The 23,652-nt window shown below is 45.3% G+C and overlaps 1 protein-coding gene across 3 annotated transcripts in view; it reads right to left on the reverse strand.

Moving 5' to 3' along the window:
- Positions 1-500: 500 nt before the first annotated feature.
- Positions 501-23,652, reverse strand: part of GDPD1 (glycerophosphodiester phosphodiesterase domain containing 1) — a 36,567-nt gene continuing 13,415 nt past the window's right edge. The window contains exons 4-12 of one of the 3 annotated variants that reach the window (XR_014783523.1): positions 21,493-21,538; positions 18,169-18,243; positions 13,876-13,994; positions 13,069-13,158; positions 8,800-8,933; positions 5,398-5,457; positions 2,177-2,228; positions 1,709-1,894; positions 501-1,310 (exon numbers count right to left, since the gene is read on the reverse strand). Coding sequence is in view for 2 of the 3 variants with exons in the window: in XM_084803302.1 (XP_084659428.1) it covers positions 1,772-1,894; positions 2,177-2,228; positions 5,398-5,457; positions 8,800-8,933; positions 13,069-13,158; positions 13,876-13,994; positions 18,169-18,243; positions 21,493-21,538 (699 nt within the window). In the remaining variant the exon portion in view is untranslated. Of the gene's footprint in view, positions 1,895-2,176; positions 2,229-5,397; positions 5,458-8,799; positions 8,934-13,068; positions 13,159-13,875; positions 13,995-18,168; positions 18,244-21,492; positions 21,539-23,652 lie in introns of all 3 variants that reach the window. The other 2 variants (XM_084803302.1, XM_084803303.1) reach the window with 2 other exon arrangements.

The following is a 23,652-nucleotide window of genomic DNA, read 5'->3' on the forward strand; positions in this document are numbered from 1 at the left end:
TGAGGCCAGCCTCGTCTACCGAGTGAGTTCCAGGACAGCCAGGGCTACACAGAGAAACCCTGTCCTGAAAATAAAATTTTATAATACAAAAGCTCCTCTGCTCTAGTAGATTGGCTTACACAAGTCGTTTGTCCAAATACCAAGAAGTAACTTCCTTATTATAATTCTGTTTTCCTTTCTTTTTCTTTCTTTCTTTCTTTCTTTCTTTCTTTCTTTTTGTTGTTGTTGTTTGTTTTTTGAGACAGGGTTTCCCTGTGTAGTAGCCCTGGCTGTCCTGGAACTCTCTTTGTAGACCAGGCTGGCCTCAAACACCCAGAGATCTGCCTGCCTCTGTCTTTTTGGGATTAAAGGCGTGTACCACCACCTCAGCCAGCTTTCCTTTATTTTCTCCATGCTAGTGAGAAATCTCGAATTTTACTCACTTATTAACTACCTCATTGATTGAAGAAACTGCATGAAACACACTGGAATTATAAACATAAAAGAAAATCAAGACCCTCTTTTTGTTCTTGGAAAACTTTATTACAGTTTAGACAACAAAGCAACGGACGGGACAGACGGCAGAGTAAGGCTGTCCTTTATAACAGAGCCCACATGAGCGCCGGGACTGAGGCAAGAGACGTTTGTTAGTCTGTGCTCTACGTATGGCCCAATCTGAGACCATGAAAATCAATCACAAAGGCTAGAGACAGATTTGCATGAAGTCACATCGGAAGGCAGAGGAAGTGACGCGTAATGCTGGGTAAGTCTGTCCGGATTTGACCCTCAGAGGAGTAAATTCCTCAGGACCAGGAGCAGGCGGCTAGCGGTAAAGACGCCCGCAGCCGTACTGCACGCCCCCCAGCTCCGTCATTACGGGAGTTCCATGTCACTTCCAATCCAGATAAACCTTCAAACAGTCTAGTCGAGCCTTAAAGAACTGTGTATTTCTTTAGAGGAAAATATAAGAACACGACTAATTGGATCTTGTCTTATTTTACAATCATAAAGTCTACTTTTAAAGACATTTTAAAAAATTAGACATGATAGCATTGTCACACACCTGAAAAAAGACTCCAGACAGAATGTCCCCATTAACAAGCACAACCCAGAAGTCTGCCTCGGCCCACAGATTTGGTTTCTGAGTAACTAACAAACTTATTTACTTGAATTTGCCTTCTATCAACAGCGCAGGCCCTGCCAGGTAACTATAAACATCTATTTTTAGGCTCTTCTTCCACTGTTTTGTCCCGTTAACTAAAATGCACCTAGACACAACCAGACAACTCAAAAGGCTGTGATGGCCTACAATAATTTTCTTCTTCTTTTATCTAAAAAAAAAAAAAAAAAAAAAAAAATTAAAGACAGGGTTTCACTATGTAGCCCAAGCTGGCCTCCAATTCATGACTCTCCGGCCTCGGGCTGTATCTTAGGCTCCGCAGTCTTCTTTTACTATGGTGGGTCTTGCTTCAATTTGGCCTCTAGTGTTTGATTTTAGATTTACAATAGTACAATACGGCATCATATACAGACATCTTGATCAATGACCTCACAGCCAGTTGTCTTTCTAATCTAGTCGCCAGTGTAAAATATCAATATTGTTGAAAATAAATACATAGTATAGAGAAGTTTTTACATTTCCATACAGACTTAGAAATGAGGTAATAAAAGCTGAACTGGCTAAACCTTTTACCATTCTGGAAATCTCAAAGAAACCATGGCGACACACCTTTCTTCCGATCTTTTCATGTCGTGTCTCCTGTGAATGATTTGGAGTACTTTTTTTTTTTTTTTATGCTGAAAAATTCTTTAGGAAGTCCTTAAGCTTTGTCGGGTAGTCTGTCATCACTCCAGTGGCTCCCAAGTCAAAAGCTCTTTTGTACTCGTGTTCTTCATTTAAAACCCAAACGTATACCTGGAAGTTGGGGTGTAAGAAGTGCAAACGTTAAACAGAAAATGCCTTTACATCTGCTCACCCTGACTGCAACGCACTGACAATGAACCTCGTGAAGGCCACAGTTTCTCATTACACATGCACGCCCCGCCCCTCTCATTACGCATGCACGCCCCGCCCCTCTGACTCCTCATTATAATTGCAGCATCAAAGTCGCAGCTCAGACAGAGTTAACCCCTGTGCTGTGGCCTGTATTAAATGGTGAGCGCTGCTGCGTCAAAATGAATCAATGCCCAGACTTACTTGGATGCCCCGGGCGGTGAGGTGGTCAAATAAAGCTTTCCGCATTAGTAAGCTAGAGGGAGAGAACACGGTAGATTCAGGCACATCTTCACTGGGACTAGAATTAACCTTTAGTTGTCTTCTCTGTCAGTTACAGAGTTTAGAAGTCACTAGTTTAATACCAGTGCTTCAGCAATCCCTGTCAAGCCATAATGACTGTAATAAATTAATTACCTTTCCTTCTTTGTTCCTTTTTTTTTTTAACGGTCTCACTACATAGCCCTAGCTGACCTATCTGTCTGAGCAGCAGACACCTGCTTTTCCAGGGGTGAAAGGCCACCGCACCCAGCTGAGTGAGTGTTCCTAACGTCTGGCTGCTGGCCATCCAGCGTCTGCTCTCAGGCTGCCGCTGAATGCTCACAAGACCATTCTCCCGCAGCAGCCTCAGGCAAGCGGAGGCTTCTAGAACACTTTGCCTGCAGGAGCCAGAATGAGAGTAAGGACGAGCTAGAAGCCCTGGTTCCTGTTCCCAACTCTCCAAATCAAATAAGGCCGGGAACGCAGGCGAAGCGCTGTGCCATCTTAGCTCTTCAAATGTGGCTTTGGATGTCTTTTTTTGTTTGTTTTTTTCGAGGCAGGGTCTCTCTGTGTAGCCTTGGCTGTCCTAGACTCACTTTGTAGATCAGCCTGGCCTCGAACTCACAGTGATTCACCTGCCTCTGCCTCCCGAGGTTTTGTATGTCTTTTAACTGTAATATTCTGTATCTATGAAAAATCATTTTCCAGTTTCAAACACTTGTATTTACTTCAGCAAGATGGAAACTAGTAAGACTGGAAAATTACATTTTTTTTTCTCTGTGTTAGCCTTGGCTGTCCTGGACTTGCTTTATAGACCAGGCTGACCTCAAACTCACAGCGATCCGCCTGCCTCTGCCTCTCGAGTGCTGGGATTAAAGGTGTGCACTACCATGTCCGGTGAAAATTACAAATTAAAAAAAAATTTTTACTTTAAATTATGCCTATATGTGTGTTGTCTGTGTAGACAGGTATGTGAACACATGAGTGCACGTGCACGTAGAGGCCAGAAGAGGGCGTCAGAACCCTTGCAGCTGGAGTTACCGGCAGTTGAAAACTGCCTGACATCAAACTCTGTGCTAGAGTATTTACTCTTAACCACTGAGCCCTCCCAACAGCCCCTATAGATTAGGCTATCCATTCATATGTATTACAGTGATTAAATAAGACAATCTAGCAATCGTGAACTTTTGGGGGTTCAAAACAGGGTTTCTCTTGTAGTCCTGGCTGTTCTGGACTTGCTTTGTAGACCAGGTTGGCCTCGAACTCACAGAGATCCACCTGCCTCTGCCTCCCCAAGTGCTGGTATCAAAGGCGTGCGCCACCATGCCCATGGCAACCATGAACTTTAACACCAATTAAAATGTATTCTTGCAAACTAGAAATTAAGCCAAGAGTAAAATGAAAAAAACAGACCCCCGTGACATACAGAAAAGAGAAAGCTAATTTTCTAAGACTCTTTGAAAGAGACACTAAATAGCAAGAGGCTGCCTTTTAGAGTTGTAACATATTTAAGCATTTAGGGCTCCACTTGAAAACAAAAACGCGGAACACTTCGTTGTTTTGATCTAAAATGAAACCCAACATTTGCAGAAGGTTTCGGCGTAAGTATTTCAGAGAGATGTGCCAGCAGGCCACACCCACTTCTGTGCGCCCTGTATTTGACAGGGTGTCCACACAGTTCTTTTGGTCATGTTGAGCTGTGGGTCTGTGGAAACAGCAAGGAAGCAGAGGGAAGGGTTAGTTTTTCCGCGCTTGCTAGTAACCAGCCACACAGCCCTGAGTCGATCAGATAAGTGACTGGGCAGACTCATGGTTGGGTAGACGCATGAACATGGTTTACTCGGGAGAGTAGAGGAGACTCTTTCTCTAGGTTCCCACTAAGGTTTTATGACTAGTAACTGAGCCGGCTCAGGTAGGTTACTGGGACCCAGCTGTGCAGCAGGCACATCAGTCCTGGCTACAAATGACATGTGGATGGACTGCATGTTCCAAGTGTAGCATCCAATAAACACAGCTGCGGGGCTAATGAGTTGGCTTAGGAGGTAAAAGGGCTTGCCCGAGCCTGCCATAAGTTCCATCCCCTGGCACCCTCCTGTGAGAAAAGAGGAGCAACGCCTCCAAGTAGTGCTCTGACTTCCACACGACGCAGCACTAGACACACACTCCCCCCCTGCACACAAAATAGATTTATTCAATTTTTTTTTTTAAAAGCCAGGCATGGAAGGACTAGAGAAATGGCTCAGTGGTTAAGAGTACTGGCTGTTCCGCAAAAGGACCCGGGTTCAATTCCCAGCATCCACCTGGCAGCTACAACTGTTTGTAAGTCCAGTTCCAGGGGATCTGGAGTCTTCACACAGACACGCAGGCAGGCAAAACACTAATGCACATAAAAAAATAAATGAGCTGGGGGGTCCTGGAGGGAGAGGGAGGGGGAAACTGTAGTCAGGATGTAATATATGAGAGAATAAATTAAAAATAATAGGGCAAGCTGGGCGCATGCCTTTAACCCAAAACCTCAGGGGCAGGTGGATCACTGTGAGTTCGAGGCTAGCCTGGTCTACAAAGTGAGTCCAGGCCAGTCAAGGATATATAAAGAAACTCAGTCTTGAAAAACAGAAATAAATTAAATAAATAAATACCCTGTTTTGGAAAACACACACACACACACACACACACACACACACACACACACACACACACACTACACACTCTTTGGGAGAGCTAGAAATGGCTTGGTAGTTAAGAGCACTTGCTACTTTTTCTTTCTTTTTTTGTTTGCTTGCTTTATGTAGACAGGGTTTCTCTGTGTAGCCTTGGCTGTCCTGAACTCTCTCTGTAGACCAGGCTGGCGTTGAACTCACAGAGAGTTCTGTACTTGCTCTGTAGTCCAGGCTGGCCATGATCTCACAGAGATCTGTGCTAAGATTAAAGGCGTGCGCCACCACGCCCGGCTGAGCATTTGCTACTTTTGCAATCACCCACATCAGGCGGCTGTGACTCCATCAGGTACAAGGGATCCAATGCTCTCTCCTGGCCTCCTCAGGCACAAAGTATGCATGTGGTACAGAGACATACATGTAGGCATGCACGTGCACACACATCCTCTCTCTCAAAAAAACTACTCTTAAAATATATAGATATCGCCACAGCAGCAAAGTACTTACGTGTCAGAAAGCCAGATGAGGAACTTGTGACCTTTGGACATAGTGTGTGGTTCTTTTAGCCTAGAGAAGTCAAAGGCTGAAGTATGAATTAGGAACACAAGGCTGTATCCGTGTGACAAACAAGGTAAATCCAAACTGAAAACAGAGCCTATACATAGGGTGGGAGGCAGAGGCAGGAGGATCTCTGTGAGTTTCAGTCAGTCTGGTCTTCATAGTGAGTTCCACAATAGTGAGAGCTACATAGTGAGACCCTGTCTCTAAATAAATAAATACATAAATTAATTAATTTAAAAATAACAGGAATTTGGTTCTGTCTCCACTGGCCTTACGCTAGCTTTTACTAAAGCCATACAAGGCTAAATAAAACTAAGGAAAAATTAATTTCCCAGAGACCTAGTGTCCTGAGCTTATCATATCATGCTTGCACAGCAGACATTTTACCAACCGAGCCGTCTCTTTAGCCCTCGTAACCACCCCTTAGAGGTAAGACCAACGCCACAGTGTCTGTGCTTGCTATGTTTATTATGTTTGAATAGATTCACTTCTCTAAAGAGTGCACAGAGCTATCTAGAGGACATGGTACTCTATTCTAGGCAAGAGAAAGCTAAACGCTTCAGTAATAAATGGTTAGAATCACTTAATACAGCAAAAGAAAACAGTTTCTTTTTGTAGACAAATGTTTTCTGAGTACGGTGGGATGGCGCACACCCGAAATCCCAACACTCTAGAGGCCGGGTAATATAGGACTGCCGTGAGTGTGAAGTCAAACGGCTGCACTAGTGAGGTGTGTGTATGAGTGAGTGAGTGAGTGAGTGAGTGAGTGAGTGTGTGAGTGTGTGTGTGTGTGTGTGTGTGTGTGTGTGTGTGTGTACACAAAAAGGTATTTCAGTTCTTTTTTCTTTTTCTTCAAGACAGGGTTTCTCTGTGTAGCCTTGGCTGTCCTGCACTCACTTTGTAGACCAGGCTGGCCTCGAACTCACAGAGATCCGCTTGCCTCTGCCTCCTGAGTGCTGAGATTAAAGACGTGTGCCACCATGCCAGGTTTGTTTTGCTTTTTGAGACAGGGTTCTCTGTCACACAGAGCCCTGGCTGTCCTGGACTCTCTTTGTAGACCAGGCTGGCCTTGAACTCACAGAGATCTGCCTGCCTCTGCCTCCTGAGTTCTGGGATTAAAGGAGTGCGCCACCACCACCCGGCTCAGTTGTTTTTTTCTATGAAATGTCCATGAAGACTTTTAACAAATACAAGTGAGAATTGATGAAAAAGAAAAAGATCACCACGGAACTCAGACAGTGAAAGTGGCCAAGAGCAGGCGCTAAGCACAGGAATCCGAGCATGGGTCACCCAGACAGCTCAGGGGCTTGCTGCCACCTCTGATGACCTGAGTTGGGTCCCCTGGTTGCCCTCTGACACCTGCGTGTGCACGGTGGCACACCAGGGGACACTCATGTATACACACAATAAATAAATGTAAGAAAAACTTGGTTGGAGGGGGTGATGGGATTGAGGGGTGGCTCAGACAGAACAGTGCTTATCTGAGCCTGAACCCCAGCACCCACGCTGAGTGAAACTGGGGAGCCTGATGTGCAGGGTGATGGTGGAGACCAGCAGATCCCTGGGGCACGCTCGCCACCTAGCCTAGCCTAGTCGGTGACCCAGGGTCCCAGCTGAGAAAAGATCCTGTCTCAAAAAATAAGGTGGGGGCTGGAGAGATGGCTCAGTGGTTAAGAGCACTGGCTGCTCTTCCAGAGGTCCTGAGTTCAACTCCCAGCAACCACATGGTGATCTGATGCCCTCTTCTGATGTACATGAAGACAGCATACTCATATACATAATAAGTAAATAAATATCTTAAAAAAAAAAAAAAGCCGGGCGTGGTGGTGCACACCTTTAGTCCCAGCACTTGGGAGGCAGAGGCAGGTGCGATACGATGTAATTAAGAAGCTTGTGATATCAGGATTTTTTTTTCAGGGTTTTTCGAGGCAAGGTTTCTCTGTGTAGCCTTGGCTGTCCTAGACTCCCTTTGTAGACCAGGCTGGCCCCAAACTCATAGCAATCCACCTGCCTCTGAGACTAAAGGCGTGCGCCACCACTACTCAGCAAAAGAAGAATCTTTAATTGTTAAAAAGAATTGTGAGAGCCGGGCGTGGTGGCGCATGCCTTTAATCCCAGCACTCGGGAGGCAGAGGCAGGCAGATCGCTGTGAGTTCGAGGCCAGCCTGGACTACAAAGTGAGTCCAGAACAGCCAAGGCTACACAGAGAAACCCTGTTTTGGGGGAAAAAAAAAACTGTGTTCCTTAAATGTGTCATACATGTGTACACTTTGATCACAGCAAACCCCCACTGCTTTTTATTCCACTCCCTCTGAGCCATTTTTTTCTTTCCAATAGGACCCTGTCATGTTCATGCCCCCTCTGTCTTTAAAATCAGTTTAGTTAGGGTCCTTACAGGAGCATGGGTGTGTGTGTGTGAGGTTACTGACTAGAAGAGCAGCAAGGTAGCAGAGGCTTCACTGTCTAGGAAAGCTTGCCCTCTCCCTGAGGCTGTCAACCCTCAACTAGGGGAAGGAAAGTCTATTGTTTCCACTGATATTTGCTTTATTCTGCTTTTCTGTAGTTATAATGAACTATCTGGAAGGCAGACATGGTGGGACACACCTTTAATCCCAGCATTCGGTAGGTAGAGGCAGGCCGACCTCTCTGAGTTCCAGGCCAGCCTGGTCTACAAAGTAAGTCTAGGACAGCCAGAGCTGTACACAGAGAAACCCTGTTTCAAAAAATCAACAAAACAGAAAAACAAAAAGATTATCTGAGGCTGGGTTCTTTTGTTTTGTTTTGTTTTTGCTTTTCAAGGTAGGATTTCTCTGTGTAGCCCTGGCTGTCCTGGACTCACTTTGTAGACCAGGCTGGCCTCAAATTCACATTGATCCACCTGCCTCTGCCTCCCAAGTGCCGGGATTAAAGGCGTGCGCCACTGAGCCCAGCCAAGGCTAGGTTCTTTAAAAAAAAAAAAAAAAAAAAAAAGAGGTTTACTAGGTCTCAGTTCTAGAAGCACAAAAGCACAGCATGGTATCTGGTTCGCTTCCTGCGCGGGCTTCATGGTGGCAGGCAAACAGTGTGCAGCTGAGGAAGAGGCATTTGGACGCAAGAGGGAGCGGAAGAAAACCACAGGCAAAAACTCATTCACCTCACTGAGTCACCAGATCACCGCGGCGTGGAAGCCCGGCCTGGAGTTTAGGTGAGCCGCAGCCAAGGCCGGGCAGGAGCTGGGAGCGGCCTCGGCTGGCATGTGAGAGGCCTGCAGTCCGTCCCCAGCACCAACCAGTTAACCCCGGGCTGCAGGGGTGGCCGGCCACAAAGCCATTCTGTAGCGGGGCAACGGCAGAGAGCACAGGGACTTACTTCAGGATGATAGAAGGCATTGGGATTTCAAAGAACTGTTCGCGAATGGGCACGAAGGGCAGGAGGCCGGTGAAGAAGAAGCCCAGGATGAGGAGGACGCGCTGCAGGCTGAAGAGTATAGGGATAGCGGAGTTCTGAAACACAAACGGCGCCAAACGTTACTCTAAGAAGCAGGACCGTTTAATACACCTCAGATTATGCTTCCCAGACTATATGCTGACAAGCGTCCCCCGAATATGGATATTCGTTACAATAACAGCTCAGAATTCTAGCCCCTGACCTTCTGATCCTCCTGCCTCAGCCTTCAGAGTAGTTGGGATTATAGGCTTGGACCTCAAGCCTGGTTTGTTTCTTTTTGTTGTTGCTGGTTTTTGTTTTCTTTTGTTTTTGCTTTTTTTTTTTTTTTTTGGTTTTTAGAGACAAGGTTTCTCTGTGTAGCCTTGCCTGTCCTGGACTCACTTTGTAGACCAGGCTGGCCTTGAACTCACAGCGATCCGCCTGCCTCTGCCTCCCGAGTGCTGGGATTAAAGGCGTGCGCCACCACCTCCCGGCTTGTTTTTGCTTTTTGAGACAGGGCTTCTCTGTGTAGCCTTGGCTATCCTGGACTCACTTTGTAGACTCAAAGATCTGTCTGCCTCTGCCTCTGCCTCCTGGAGTGCTGGGATTAAAACTGTATGCCATTGCACCAAAGTAAGCCTGGTTTCTTAGAGTAATTATTTTTTGGGTTTTTTGTTTGTTTGTTTGTTTTTTGATACATGGTCTCTTCTTATGTACACCAGGCTGGTCTCGAACTCATATCCGCCTGGATCTGTCTCTTGAACGCTGGAATTAAGGGCATATGTTACCACAGCTAGTATGACTTTGAATTTATTTTTGTGTATGTGCATGCTGTGCATGTGGGTGTTCATACCACGGTGCACAGTGGCAACCAGAGGACAACTTTGGGGAGTCAGTTCCCTCCTTTCACCTTTGTATGGGTTCTGGAATAAATGACTAAGATGAAATTGCTGGTTCATATGGTAACTGTGTTTAGTTCTATTTAAAATAAACCCTCTTCAAGTGCTGAAGAAAGTGGTTGTGCATTCCCAGCAGCCCAGGGCAGATCCGGCATCCCGGTATTTGTATTGTTATCTTTAGAAAAGTTGTGTGATGGTGTAAAAATGCCAGCAGCTTAAGAGGACTCTCTGGCGTGTTCTCTCCCTGTGGTAACACCTGAAAATAGCATTAGACAATGACCAGCCGAGGGAAAACCATTCCAGTTCTAAGTTTTGATTTTTTAAAATATTTTTTATTTAATTAATTTTAATTTATGTGTGGTGGTATGAGGGTGTCAGATCTTGGAGTTACAGTTGTGAGCTGCCATGTGGGTGCTGGGAATTGAACCCGGGTCCTTTGGAAGAGCAGGCAGTGCTCTTAACCACTGAGCCATCTCTCCAGCCCCCAGTTCTAAGTTCTTAAGACCCGAAGCTGCACAGCCAACTGCATGCTCTGTGGTTTCCTTTTGTTCACAAGCTGCCTTGGGCCCTCACAGCAAATAGTGCGTAAACAGCACTTACTGGGCTTAGTGGGGCCTCAGCTGTACTCTGAGTCATGGCATGCGGGACCCTGTTTTTGCTTTTTTTCTGCTGAGAAGGAAGGACGGTTTGTTTTTTTTTGTTTTTTGGTTTTTCAAGACAGAGTTTCTCTGTGTAGCCTTGACTGTCCTGACTCACTCTATAGACCAGGCTGGCCTCGAACTCACAGCAATCTGCCTGCCTCTGCCTCCCAAGTGCTGGGATTAAAGGCGTGTGCCACCACACCTGGCTTCTCACATATATATTTTTCTTTCTTTCTTTCTTTCTTTTTTAAGATTTATTTTATTATTATGTATACAGCATTGTCTGCTTGTTTACCTGCAGGCCAGAAGAGGGTACCAGGTTACATTATAGATGGTTGTGAGTCACCGTGTGGTTGTTGGGAATTGAACTCTGGACCTTTGGAAGAGCAGGTGGTGCTCTTAACCACTGAGCCATCTCTCCAACCCCCAGAAGGACAGTCTTTTTTTTTTTTTTTTTTGGTTTTTCGAGACAGGGTTTCTCTGTGTAGCCTTGGCTGTCCTGGATTCTCTTTGTAGACCAGGCTGGCCTCGAACTCACAGTGATCTACCTGCCTCTGCCTCCCGAGTGCTGGGATTACAGGCATTCGCCACAACGCCCGGCTCGGAAGGACGGTCTTAAAAAGAGTTCTTTGTATCTGAAAACTTGTGTCATGGTATTTTTTTTCCTTACACTTTGATATCATTTGTGTCCTTAAAAAGGACATTGGGTTGAGGATGCAGGTCGGTGGTGAGGAGTTATGAACTAGCAATTTGTCAGCCTGTGTTGAATCCCCAGTACCACAAGAGTAAATGAGTGAATTGTATACATAAAAAGGAATCTTCAATTCTTAAGATTTTTTTGAACTTATGAGCTTATAAAAGTTGCTGGAGGAAATGTAGAAAAGCATTTCAAAAATAAAGCAAAGCTTTACAGACATATTCCCAACAATTGGAAAAACTTCAAAGGGTGAAGGTCCTACTATACGCACCATGCGACCTACTATACGCACCATGCGACCTACTATACGCACCATGCGACACACTCATCACTTTCACTTGTGTGTGACGGGGGAGAGCAAAAACTTGAAAAACTAAATGGTTTGTTTGGAAATTACGCACAGAAGTTTAATGTGCCAATAAAATAGACATTACAACACAGAGATTACCTTCATCTGTAATGCACACAGCCAATCAACCATCTTACCTGTACTCAAACTGACTGACGCTAACCTAAGGGACTGACTCCTGAGAGGCTTTAAAATTCCCAAGGCTTGAGAAGAAACCAAGCGATCCCCCGTCTGCCCGCCGCTTCGCCAGAGGGCCTTTTCTCTGCTGTGTAAGCTTCCTCGGCCTCGCCCCCCCAATAAACACCTTCCTTCAGCTGGTCATTCCGCCCGCACCCCGCCCCGCCCCGCCCCCCCCCCCCCATGCTTGGGATTCTTCTGCTGCTACGTGGGGCACTTCAGAGTTTGCCTGTCTTTTAATTCTTTAACTGTGGGAGGAAGTGGACGCAATCAAAATGCCCAGATGATATCACAGCAGACATAAGATGCTAGATGCCCCCCCCCACCCCCGACCCTCGTCACCATACACAATTGCTGGGCAGTTCCTTCCATTCGTACACGAGCTTTGAAAGGAATGGGTTTTGCAAACTCTGTCACAGTGACATGTACAAGCAGTGTGGGACTTTCCTGGGCAGAGGTCTAAGGCGGCTCCTCTCAGGAGAAGCCAGCTTTACCTGTGCGCAGATGAGGGAAGCACTCCCTCCTGTCTCCAGAAAGAAACCATAAAGTCTCATTTGGCGAAAAGGTGTGATTACCCTGGTTCCTTTTGGACACTTCAAAGCAACCTCTGTTTGGTTTTGGTTTTGGTTTTTTTCCGAGACAGGGTTTCTCTGTGTAGCCTTGGCTGTCCTGGACTCACTTTGTTGACCAGGCTGGCCTCTAACTCACAGTGATCCACCTGCCTCTGCCTCCTGAGTGCTGCGATTAAAGGCATGCACCACCTCTGAATTAACAAAAGGATCAATTCTGAAGGCAGGCTCCAGGACATAGCCTGGGTATAAGCCTCCTGCAATTTACATCCCAGAGCTTTAAAAACCAGAGGTCCCCGAGTGGGGGCGGGGGAGCTTTTTCTTTCATTCTCAGCCCCTGTCCCTTCTATCTTTTTTTTTTTTTTTTGAGACAGGGTTTCTCTGTGTAGCCTTGGCTGTCCTGGACTCGCTTTGTAGACTCACAGAGATCCACCTGCCTCTGCCTCCCGAGTGCTGGGATTAAAGGCATGCGCCACTACACCCCAGCCTGTCCCTTTTATCTTTAAGCTTAGTTTGGACTCTTGTTTTTATACTGTTTTAGAATGCATGGAAAATATTTCGTGAATTAAAACCTAGTTCTTGTTTCTCGGCTACCTAGCCCTCTTTTAAGTCTGCAGCTCCCTTCTGACTCTGGAAGCGGAGGGCTCACTCCTGCAGAGGAGAACGGGAGCCTGGGCTCCCTCTGCCTCAGAATGAGTTCCCTTCCTCTTTCACCAGGGGAACAATCAGCCCCGCTGCCTGAAGGCGCGTCTACGCCCTCCTCCTTCCGATTTTTCCTCCTCCACGGAGAGCGGTTCATCCGAGGGGCTGCTGAACCGGAGAGGAGGGCGGGAAGAGTCAGCACTCAGAGCCTGCACTGTGTGTCGCTTCGGAAGCTTACCTCTTTGTAACACTTGTCTACAATTTCAGAGCTGGCATTGCCCCACACTGTCAGGTGCTCTCGCTTATACTGTTTCACCAGTTCCGAGACCTGCGAGGGAAAATCCAAGGGCTTTATGCATGGGCCTGTACATAAACCCACCCAAACCGTTTTACTTTAAAAATGGGTTACAAGCAGTTACTTGGCAAAAGATGGTATACAACTGTGGGGAAACCGGTAATCAAACTGAGACTATGTTATAGGAGACAAAGCTGTTTACATTTACCAGTCTGAGACAGATTTACTAGAATATGACTACTTAGTAAGGTGACATACATCAACCACAAATGAAACAACCTAAAACTGGTCAATTAGGGGCTGGAGAGATGGCTCATCACTTAAGAGCACCGTCTGCTCTTCGAGAGGTCCTGAGTTCAATTCCCAGCAACCACATGGTGGCTCACAGCCATCTATCATGAGATCTGGTTCCCTCTTCTGGTATGCAGGTGTACATGCAAGCAGAACACTGTGTATGTAATAAATAAGTAAATCTTTAAAAACAAAACAAAAACTGGTCAATTATAGAAACGTCCAGCTGAACGGAGCCTCCGAGAGCTTACGTTTTTATCCGTGACTAGGCTAGGCTGACTCACTCTGAGAACAGTTCCCAGGACTGTGACCTTTACAGGCATTGCTTTAAACAATGCCGAGCCTCGGCGCGTATCTACTTTCCTTGATCGCTATCAGTCTCTTACTCTCCAACCTTCAGCTTCTGAAACCAAGCAACGCCGACGCCCAGAATATCACATCTGCTCTCGCGCTGCGTACCTTCTTAATCAGCACGTTGTTGTTGACTTTGATGTCAATGTTAATGGGAGTGTCAGGAAAAGCCTCAAACACTTCCTGCAGCAACGGGATTCGGTTGTCTTTGCCCTCAGTCTTGCATGCTGAGAAAGCAAAACATTTAAAAGGTGACATCCATTCTAAAAGGGTAACTCTTACTTTGTTAATGGTTGCAACTTATACTACAGTGTCATGATAGGACAATGACAAAATGAGGCAAAGGGCAAAGGAAAGAGAAATCGCGTGAAGTGCAGCAACACAGACAAGCCACCATGAGCACCTGATGGCTTCCTTTTTCCCTGTGCATATTCGACACAGTTACAGTCCAATGTGCCTACAGTTGTTAGCCTGATATTTTCAGATACACAAGAATATTTTCATGTAGCTGGGTGTGGTGGCACATGCCCGTAATCCCAGCACTCAGGGAGGCAGAGGCAGGCAGGTCTCTGTGAGTTTGAGGCCAGTCTGATCTATAGAGAGTACAGGACAGCCAAGGCTACACAGAGAAACCCTGTTACAAGGGGGAAAAAAAACCCAACCAAACAACAAATTTCACTGGGCTGGAGAGATGGCTCAGAGGTTAAGAGCACTGACTGCTCCTCCAGAGGTCTAGAGTTCAATTCCCAGCAACCACACGGTGGCTCTCAACCATCTATAATGTGATCTGATGCCCTCTTCTGGCCTGCAGGTGTACGTGCAGGCAGAGGACTGTATACATAATAATAAATATAAAAATCTAAAAAATTTTCATGTTATACATTTATAATTATGATTTCAATTTTTTTTATTTGTTAATTTATTTTGGAGGAAGGGTTTCTCCGTGTAGCCCTGGCTATTTTACAACTCACTCTGTAGACCAGGCTGACCTTGAACTCAAGAGATCCGCTTGCCTCTGTGATTTCAATGTGTAAAGTTTTCAAGATAACTAGAGTCATATGAAGATTCTGATAACCAAGACACAGATCTATGCACTGTCTGTCCAGCTGTCCCAATGGTAATGCACTGCAAAAGCATATACGTATCAAACTCTAATACTAACATCCACACAACTCATTATTTCCTCACTGGCTTATTTCTTGACTTTTTGTTCGTGTTTTGTTTTTTTGAGACAGGGTTGCTTTGTGTAGACTTGGTTGTCCTAGACTCACTTTGTAGAGTAGGCTGGCCTAAAATTCACAGAGATCTGCCTGTCTCTGCCTCCTGGAGTGCTGGGATTACAGGTGTGTGCCACCACGCCCAGCTATTTCTTGCCTTTTGTTTTTATGCCGCTTGGGATAAACCCAGGGCCTCACATGTTATAGGTTGCACTCCACCACTGAGCTACGTGCACCCACTGAGGTTTTAAATGGTCTTGGTTTTTGAGACAGTATCTTCTGTAGCTCACCCTCACCTTGAACTCACTACAGAGAGAGAGAGCTCACCTTAAATGACTGATTCTCCTGCTCCCACCTCCCAAATGTTGGAACTACACAACACATGTGACCTCACTCAGCCTGCCATTAATCATATGAGGATATTTATTTATTTATTTTTGTTTTTCAAGACAGGGTTTCTCTGTGTAGCCTTGGTTGTCCTGGACTCGCTTTGTAGACCAGGCTGGCCTCAAACTCACAGCGATTCACCTGCCCTCTGCCTCCCGAGTGCTGGGATTAAAGGCGTGCGCCACCACCACCTGGCTCATATATGAGGATTTTTAAATGTTGAGTAGCTACACAATAATTTAATTAATTTATTTGCTGTAAGGTCTCATTCTATATAGTCCTGGCTGTCTGGGAACTCTCTTTGTAGGCCAAGCTGGCCTCAAACTCAATAAATCTGCCTGCTTCTGGCTCCTTATTGCTGGGATTAAAGGTGTGTATCACTATCCCCAGCTATTTATTTTAATTAACCATTCGTTAGTTGAGACTGCTTTGCTATGAGATTATCATTTAAGTGTTCAGAGATTTGAGAATAATTTTCAGGTAAAACAATTACACTGTCCCAGCACTCGGGAGGCAGAGGCAGCCAGACTGCTGTGAGTTCGAGGCCAGCCTGATCTACAGAGTGAGTCCAGGACAGCCAGGGATACACAGAGAAACCCTGTCTCGGAAAACTAAAAACCAACCAACCAAAAAATAAATAAATAAATATTTGTAAAATATGTATTCATTTTATTTTAAGTGTGTGAGTGTCTGGCCTGCATGTCTGTGTGTGCACCAAGTGTGTGGCTGGCTGGTGCCCACAGAGGCTGGATGAGGTTGTGTGATGCCCTAACAGGAGTTATGGATGGCTGCTAGTCACCATGTGGTGCCTGGGAACTGAACCCAGGTGCTCTTAAAGAGCAGCAAGTATTTTTAATCACTGAGCCATCTTTTCAGCCCCAATCTGTTAAGTTATTATCATCAATATTGTTATTCAGAGAAAGGAGTGATAAAAATTATGTATAAGGCCGGTTGTGCTAATGTACACCTTTAAATACTCAGGAGGCAGAGACAGGCAGATCTCAGCGGTTAGAGACCAGCCTGGCCTGCATAGTGAGTTCCAGGGCAGCCAGTACTATGTAGAGAGACCCTGTCTCAGACAGACAGACAGACAAAAGGTAACAAAAGATAGAGCTGGGTGTATAAAGGTGCTGCTGTCAAGCCCTGATGCCCTGAGCTATTTCCTAGGACACACAGGGGGAAGCAAAGGACTGACTCCCACATGATCTCCACACACAGAGACAGGACTACCTACCTGTAGCCCCACTATATATAAACTTTTAAAAAAAAATTTAAGTCTTTGAGAACAAAGCTAATAGATAAAACACAAATCCAAGAGATCAAGTAGAAAGAAAACAATTGTTGCATGAAGGAAGGTATATAACCCTGGGCTTTTCAGTCATGCAGTTAAACTCATCAGTTAAATTCTTTTTGTATTTAGTGTCTTAGAAAAATCTTGAGATGTGCAAGGCAGTGGTGGTGCATGCCTAATCTCAGCACTAGGAGACAGAAGCAGGCAGAGCTCTGAGTTTGAGGTTAGCCTGGTCTACAAACCGAGTTCCTGGACTACACAGAGAAACCCTGTCTCAAAGCAACAACAACAATAACAACAACAACAACAAAAACCACAACAATTGTGGGAATGGGTATCTAGTACTTACAACTGAGTTTAAATTTATCACAGACTACAAAAATCAATAAAAAAAAAAAACAGGCTGGAGAGATGGCTCAGAGGTTAAGAGCACTGCCTACTCTTCGAGGGGTCCTGAGTTCAATTCCTAGCAACCACATGGTGGCTCACAACCATCTATGATGTTATCTGATTCCCTCTTCTGCAGATAAAGCACTCATATACAATAAATAAAATAAATAAACCTTTAAAAAAAACCCTACATTTAAAAATTGAAAGCTTGGCCTAGAGAGATGGTTAGAAGAATTTGTTGCTCTTTCAGAGGACATAAGTTCGGTTCCCAGCACCCATTTCCAGGCATCTAATGCCTTCATCTGGCCTCTAAAAGTACCAGGCACATATACACATGTAGGGAAAACATTCTCACACGTAAAATAAATAGCTATAAACATCATTCTTTAATGTGGAAAACTTCGGCTATGAATACAGATAAGCTGGTAGTGTCTGCCCAGCACTAGGCTGTGGGTTAGAACCCCAGCACTGCCTAAATAGGTCAGGGTGGTGTATGCCTGTGATCCCATCACTTGGGAGATGGAGGCGAGAGGACCAAGAAACTCAAAGCCATCCTTGGCTACATAGCAAGTTCAAGGCTAGCCTGGGCTACATGAGACCTTGATCTGAGAAAAAGAAAAAAAATAAAAGAAAATCTTTTCTGTTTTTGAGACAGTTTATGTAGTCCTGGCTGCCCTAGAATTCATTACATAGACCAAGCTGGTCTTCAGATCCACCTGCCTTGGGATTGTCGTGGCTTCTGGCTGGTAGGAGAGGGACCGGAGAAGCAGAAAAAGACTTAGGCAGAGGAGGAACCTGCAGCTTTGTGTCTACGGACCTTTGCCTGTCTAGCTGTAGCCAGTCCCCACTGCTTGCGTGGTACTCATGTGTCCCAACACCGAGGGCATCCTCTCTGCCCTCAGTCTGCAGCAGGTGGGTCCCTTTTGTGCTTCTTCCTCTTCAAGTACCCTTCCCCTTCATCCCCAGCACTCTTGGGGTTTACCTCTTCCCAGTGTTTTTTTATTTCTTTGGGGCACACCCCAAAGTAGCTTTGTAATCAAAAACAAGACAGGGTTTCTTTGTGCAGTATTGGTTGTCCTGGAATCACTTTGTAGACCAGGTTGGCTTCGAACTCACACTGATCCGCCTGCCTCTGCCGCCCAAGTGCTGGGATTGTAAAGGTGCGTGCCACCATGCCGAGCTGAGCCATCTCTTCAAAAAAAAAAAAAAAAATTTTTTTTTTAAAGTTCAATTTCTCTGTTGTGCTAGACTTACCTCAAACTCAATAAACACATGTGGCCCTTGGCTGTCTCATATCAGGACACAGAAATACAGAATGCTCCCATCACTGCAGAAGGTTCTACGTGGACAGCGATAGTCTAGTTAAGTAAAATAACTGTTGTCTTTTAAGTATGGAAAACTGACATTCAAATGACTTGCCATGAGCCAATAGCTATCCGTAGCCAAGTAAGATGACAAGGGACACGGAAAAAGGTCAAACAGACACAATTAACTTTAGATAAACAAATTATATAGAGCTACCATCACATACATCCCAGCATCCGGAGGCTGAGGCAGGAGAATCTCAGTAAAGCAACCTGGGCTATCTATGCAGAGACAAGGAGCCAGCAAGATGGCTCAGCAGGGTCTACGAACTTTGGCTTGTTGGAACTTGCTATGTAGATCAGGGACAGAGACCTCAGAGACCTACCTCTCTCTGCCTGGCCCAAACGTTGAGTAGTCTAAAATCAATTATGAGTCAATGGCAATATAACTAAAAGGGATTTTTTTTTTTTGGCTTCACTTTTGTTTTTATCCTTGAACTTGGTGGCCTAGCGCCTAGGAGACAGAGGAGAGTGGATCTGAGTTTGAAGCTAATTTAGCCTACACAGTAAGACTTTGTCTCAGAAAGCTTTAAAGAAAAAAATCTTTAGTTGTCTGAAATCTGAGCACCTGTCAGCAGGCAGGGCGAGTGCTCAGAGTTTGAGCGCTGGCCAGGTAGGTGAGGTGGAAACAGTGTCAAGTTCTAGCTCAGTCATTTGCTTGCTATATGACGTTCATCACGTTAATCTCCTCTGTGACTTCAGTTTCCTTCTCTGTAACGGAAGATGGGCTAGCTGGCTTCAGAGGGCTCTCCACATTCATAAGTTTAAGATTTTACGAGGAGACATAAAGCCGGGGGGGGGGGGGGGGGGAGTTGTTTTGTTTTGTTTTGTTTGAAACAGAATCTCATGTAACTCAGGCTGGCCAAGGATAAGCCTGACTTTGTAGTCTTCCTGGCTGGGTCACTGAGACCTGCCCGCTTCTGCCTCCCAGAGTGCTGGGATCACAAGCATGCGCCACCAGACCTGGCTTTTCTTTTCCTTTGAGGTTGTTTTCTAGCCGGGGCAGAGCCTTGTCCCTCACATCTTCCTGCTGAGACCACTGTGTTGCAGATGTAGCTAAAAACTTCACATCTTAACCTTCATAAATCCAATCTATCTAAAACTGACAGAGGCTCAGAAAGTTTAACATAAATTACAAGAGTGAAAAGAACATTTCCACAAACCAACATAGATCAAGGATACTTAGGTGAAGACAAATCAAACATATGCCAGATTGAAATATACCTTACAAAAGCCGGGCGTGGTGGCGCACACCTTTAATCCCAGCACTCAGGAGGAAGAGGTAGGCGGATCTCTGTGAGTTCGAGGCCAGCTTGGTCTACAAAGCAAGTCTAGGACAGCCAAGGCTACACAGAGAAACCCTATCTCAGAAAAAAAAAAAAAAAAAGGAAAAGAAAAAGAAAACGCCTTGGGACCTGTGAGATGGCTCAGAAGGCAAGAGATGCCTGCCACCAAGCCTGGCAACCTGAATTCAATACTACGCAATGAAAGGCAAAATCGACTCTCCTAGGTTATTTTTTATCTCCACATGTGCACTGTGACAAGCTTGTATATAAACACATACACAACAACAACTAAAAACAACCAACCAGTCAACAGGATTACTGACATCTATAGATGGCAGAAATATTTTCAAATTATATAACTGACAAGAGGTTAAAACTCACAGTATAAAGGGACTCGGGTGACTGACAGCCTATAGATGGCAGAAAGTACCGTATCTTTCGGACCATAAGACTCACTTTTTTCCCTAAAAAAGTGGGGGGTGGGGGGGAATTAGGGTGCGCCTTATGGTCTGATTGCTGTTTCAGTTTTACTAATCTAAAAACTGGGTGTGTCTTATGGTCAGGTGTGTCTTATGTTATCTTCAAATTACATAACTGACAAACACAGTATCTTCAGATTATATAACTGACAAAGTTCACAGTAAAAGGCACTCAGAAGCTGGGCCAGGCAGAGCACAGAGGAAACGAAGCTCTTCGGTTTAAGGCCAGCTTTGGCTACATGGTGAATCCCAGGTCAGCCTGGGCTACATAGCAAGGCTGTGTCGGTGGGCTGGTGAGGTGGCTCAGTGGGTAAAGGCCGTTACCACGAGGTCTGATGACCTGAGTTTGAACCCCAGAACCCACAAGGTGCAAGGAGCGCTGCAAACAACTTCTTCAACTATACTGTCAGGTCTACAAGCTCAGCATGGCCCAGGCAGATGAGCGTAGACTCTCTCTCTCTCTCTCTCTCTCTCTCTCTCTCTCTCTCTCTCTCTCTCTCTCTCTCACACACACACACACACACACACACACACACACACATATAAATAAATAAATGCTACTTAAAAAACTTAAATAGAGCCAGGTGTGATGGTACACGCCTATAATCCCAGCACTTGGGAGGCAGAGGCCAGCAGATCGATGCAAATTCGAGGCCAGCCTGTTCTACAAAGGGAGTCCAGGACAGCCAAGGCTACACAGAGAAACCCTGTCTCGAAGAACCAACAAGAAAAACAAAAACAAAAACAAAAACGGATCAGCTGGTGACAGAATCAAATATTCCAGAGCCAGAAAGGATCTACGAGAGGCTGGCTCTGTCTGGGTGTCTGTCCTTCATTCTATTTATAATGGGCAACTACTACTAGGCAATGCTATAAAACTTGAGGCTTTAGAAGTACAAAAAAAAGAAAAGACAGAGAGAAGCAGAAAGCCATCAGGCACGGTGGCTTGTTTCTACAACTTCTACCACTCTGAAGGCTGAGGCAGGAGGACTGCTGTGAGCTTGAGGCCAGCCTGGGATACACACTGAATTCAAAGCCAGCTGGGACATAGACTGAGACAATCTCAAAACACACACCCTTGCTCCCCCACAAACCCATATAATTATTATGGTATTAGGCTTCAACTAGTTGTCAACTGAATTTAAATCTTTGGGCTAAATAGTCTCAGATTCAGCTAGTCATCAAGGTTTTAGATTTGTAGGTCAGAGGTCAGGTTAGAGGGCAATACTATTAGCAAGAAATTACTATTCTTCTCAACATAAATTAATATACTTTCATGTCAGTGTTTAAATCATAAAAAAGAAATGTTACCTCTCTGAAATGGGACATCCAGTTTGCAAAGGTAAGGTGGGAGCTCCTTTAAAAGATATGATTAAAAAAAAAAAAGGTTAGCTCTCAAAATCAAAAAGCGCTTTAGTGTCTCACATTATGACATAAAAATTGTTTTCTTTAAAAAAGAGAACCACGCAGAATACATTTAAACCCAGTATCCTTTAGCATTTCCAGAGGCAAATTCATGATATAATTACTTAGACACCAACCACAAGAAACCTGTCCTATTTAAATTTATATACATTTTAAAAGGTTTTGCCTCTTTACTTTTTTTTTTTTTTTCTTTTTGGTTTTTCGAGACAGAATTTCTCTGTGTAGTCTTGGCTGTCCTGGACTCACTTTGTAGGCCAGGCTGGCCTTGAACTCAGAGATCCGCCTGCCTCTGCCTCCTGAGTGCTGGGATTACAGGCGCGCACCACCATGCCCGGCTTGTTTTAATTATCTTTAATTATGTGTAGGTGTGTGTGTAGTTGTGCGTGTATGTGCTTATGTGTGGGCACAAATGGGGTTGAGATGTCAGGCACCCCAGAACTGGCTAACATTGAAGTGGGGAACTGAACTCAGACCCTCTGCAAGAACAGTTGTAAATGCTCTTAACTGCTGAGCCATTTCTCCAGGCCCTAAACTTGTGTTCTTATTGTTTTGTTTTGTTTGTTTTTGAGATATGGTTTCTCTGTATTGCCCTGGCTGTCCTATAATTCACTCTGTAGACCAGGCTGGCCTCAAACTCAGAGATCTGCCTGCCTCTGCCTCTCGAGTGCTAGGATTAAAGCACCACCAGGCCAAGTACTGGCAAAACATTTGAGTGCTGTAATTATAGGAATTTGCCATCACATCCATTATATTAAAGTACTTGAAACACAATATACACAATCTCTGTTGAGTATAAAACTGTAGAAAACCAACACACTGTAACAATATTGTTAGTTTTCTTCAGGTAACAAAAGTGGACACTCTTTCTTTCTTCCTTTTTTTTTTTTTTTTCTTTTCAAGACAGGGTTTCTCTGTGTAGCCTTGGGTCTTAGAATCTCTCTGTAGACCAGGCTGGCCTCAAACTCATGAGGATCCACCTGCCCCTGCCTCCCAAGTGCTGGGATTACAGGTGTGTACCACATGCCTGGCTTTTATCTGTCAGGATTTACTACTACGCACATATATAGATTGTATGGTTTACATTTTTTTTCCTGGAACGGGAAAAATTATTTATTTTCCTGGTGGGTGAAGCCAGGTCGGGGGTTGTTTAGGAGGCCATGGGTCCCCTTAGGGACAGCAGACGCCCATCCCAACCGCCCCTCCCTCCGCCCTGCTCCAAGAGATGTGGGTCCTGTTCCGAGCTGGGGCCATGGCGCCCGGCAGGCGAAGGCTGAGGCGCCAGGGCGCCAACCCTCGCCTTTCAGGAAGCCAGGTGGCCACTCTCATGAGGTAGCCTCATCGCTGGCTCGCCTGCCAGCTCTCGCCAGCTCTCGGAGCATAGGAAGCCCAGGAGAGGCGGGGGGAGGCGGAGCTTATGCATAGGTTACCCCACGGAGGGCGGGGTTTGCGCAGAAATGTACCACAGGACATTCAGAGGACACAATGCAGAAGTCAGTTCTTTCCTTCCACCAAACAGATCCCAGGGACACAACTTAAGACTGCCAGGCATGGTCTCAAATGCTGTTATCTACTGAGCTATCTTGTTAGCCCAGATTTTTTTTCCTCTATGACCAGCTTATAAAATTGTGTGTGTGTGTGTGTGTGTGTGTGTGTGTGTGTGTGTGTGTGCAAGCATGGGCACCATGTGTGCCACAGTAGACATGGAGCTGAGAACATCTGGGACTCAAGTTTTTCCTTCTTTTAAAGTAAGACACCCTTGGTATTTCTGTTGCCCCGTGTACTCCAAGCTAGCTGGCCCCCAAGTTTCCTTTTTCCTTTCTCCACTTCTCATCTTGTGGTAGGATCACAAATGCACGCAAATTCATCCTTTTTTCCCCCCTTTCCTTTCGTCTGGTTTCTTTATTTATTAAGTGTATTTGTTTATTTTTATTTTATGTGCATTGGTGTTTTGCCTGCCTATATGTCTGTGTGAGGGTGCCAGATCCCCTGGAACCAGAGTTACAGTTTTGAGCTGCCATGTGGGTGCTGGGACTTGAACTCGGGTTC

This window comes from Acomys minous, assembly GCF_964271855.1.
Source record: "Acomys minous genome assembly, chromosome: 12".
Taxonomy (NCBI): Eukaryota; Metazoa; Chordata; class Mammalia; order Rodentia; family Muridae; genus Acomys; species Acomys minous.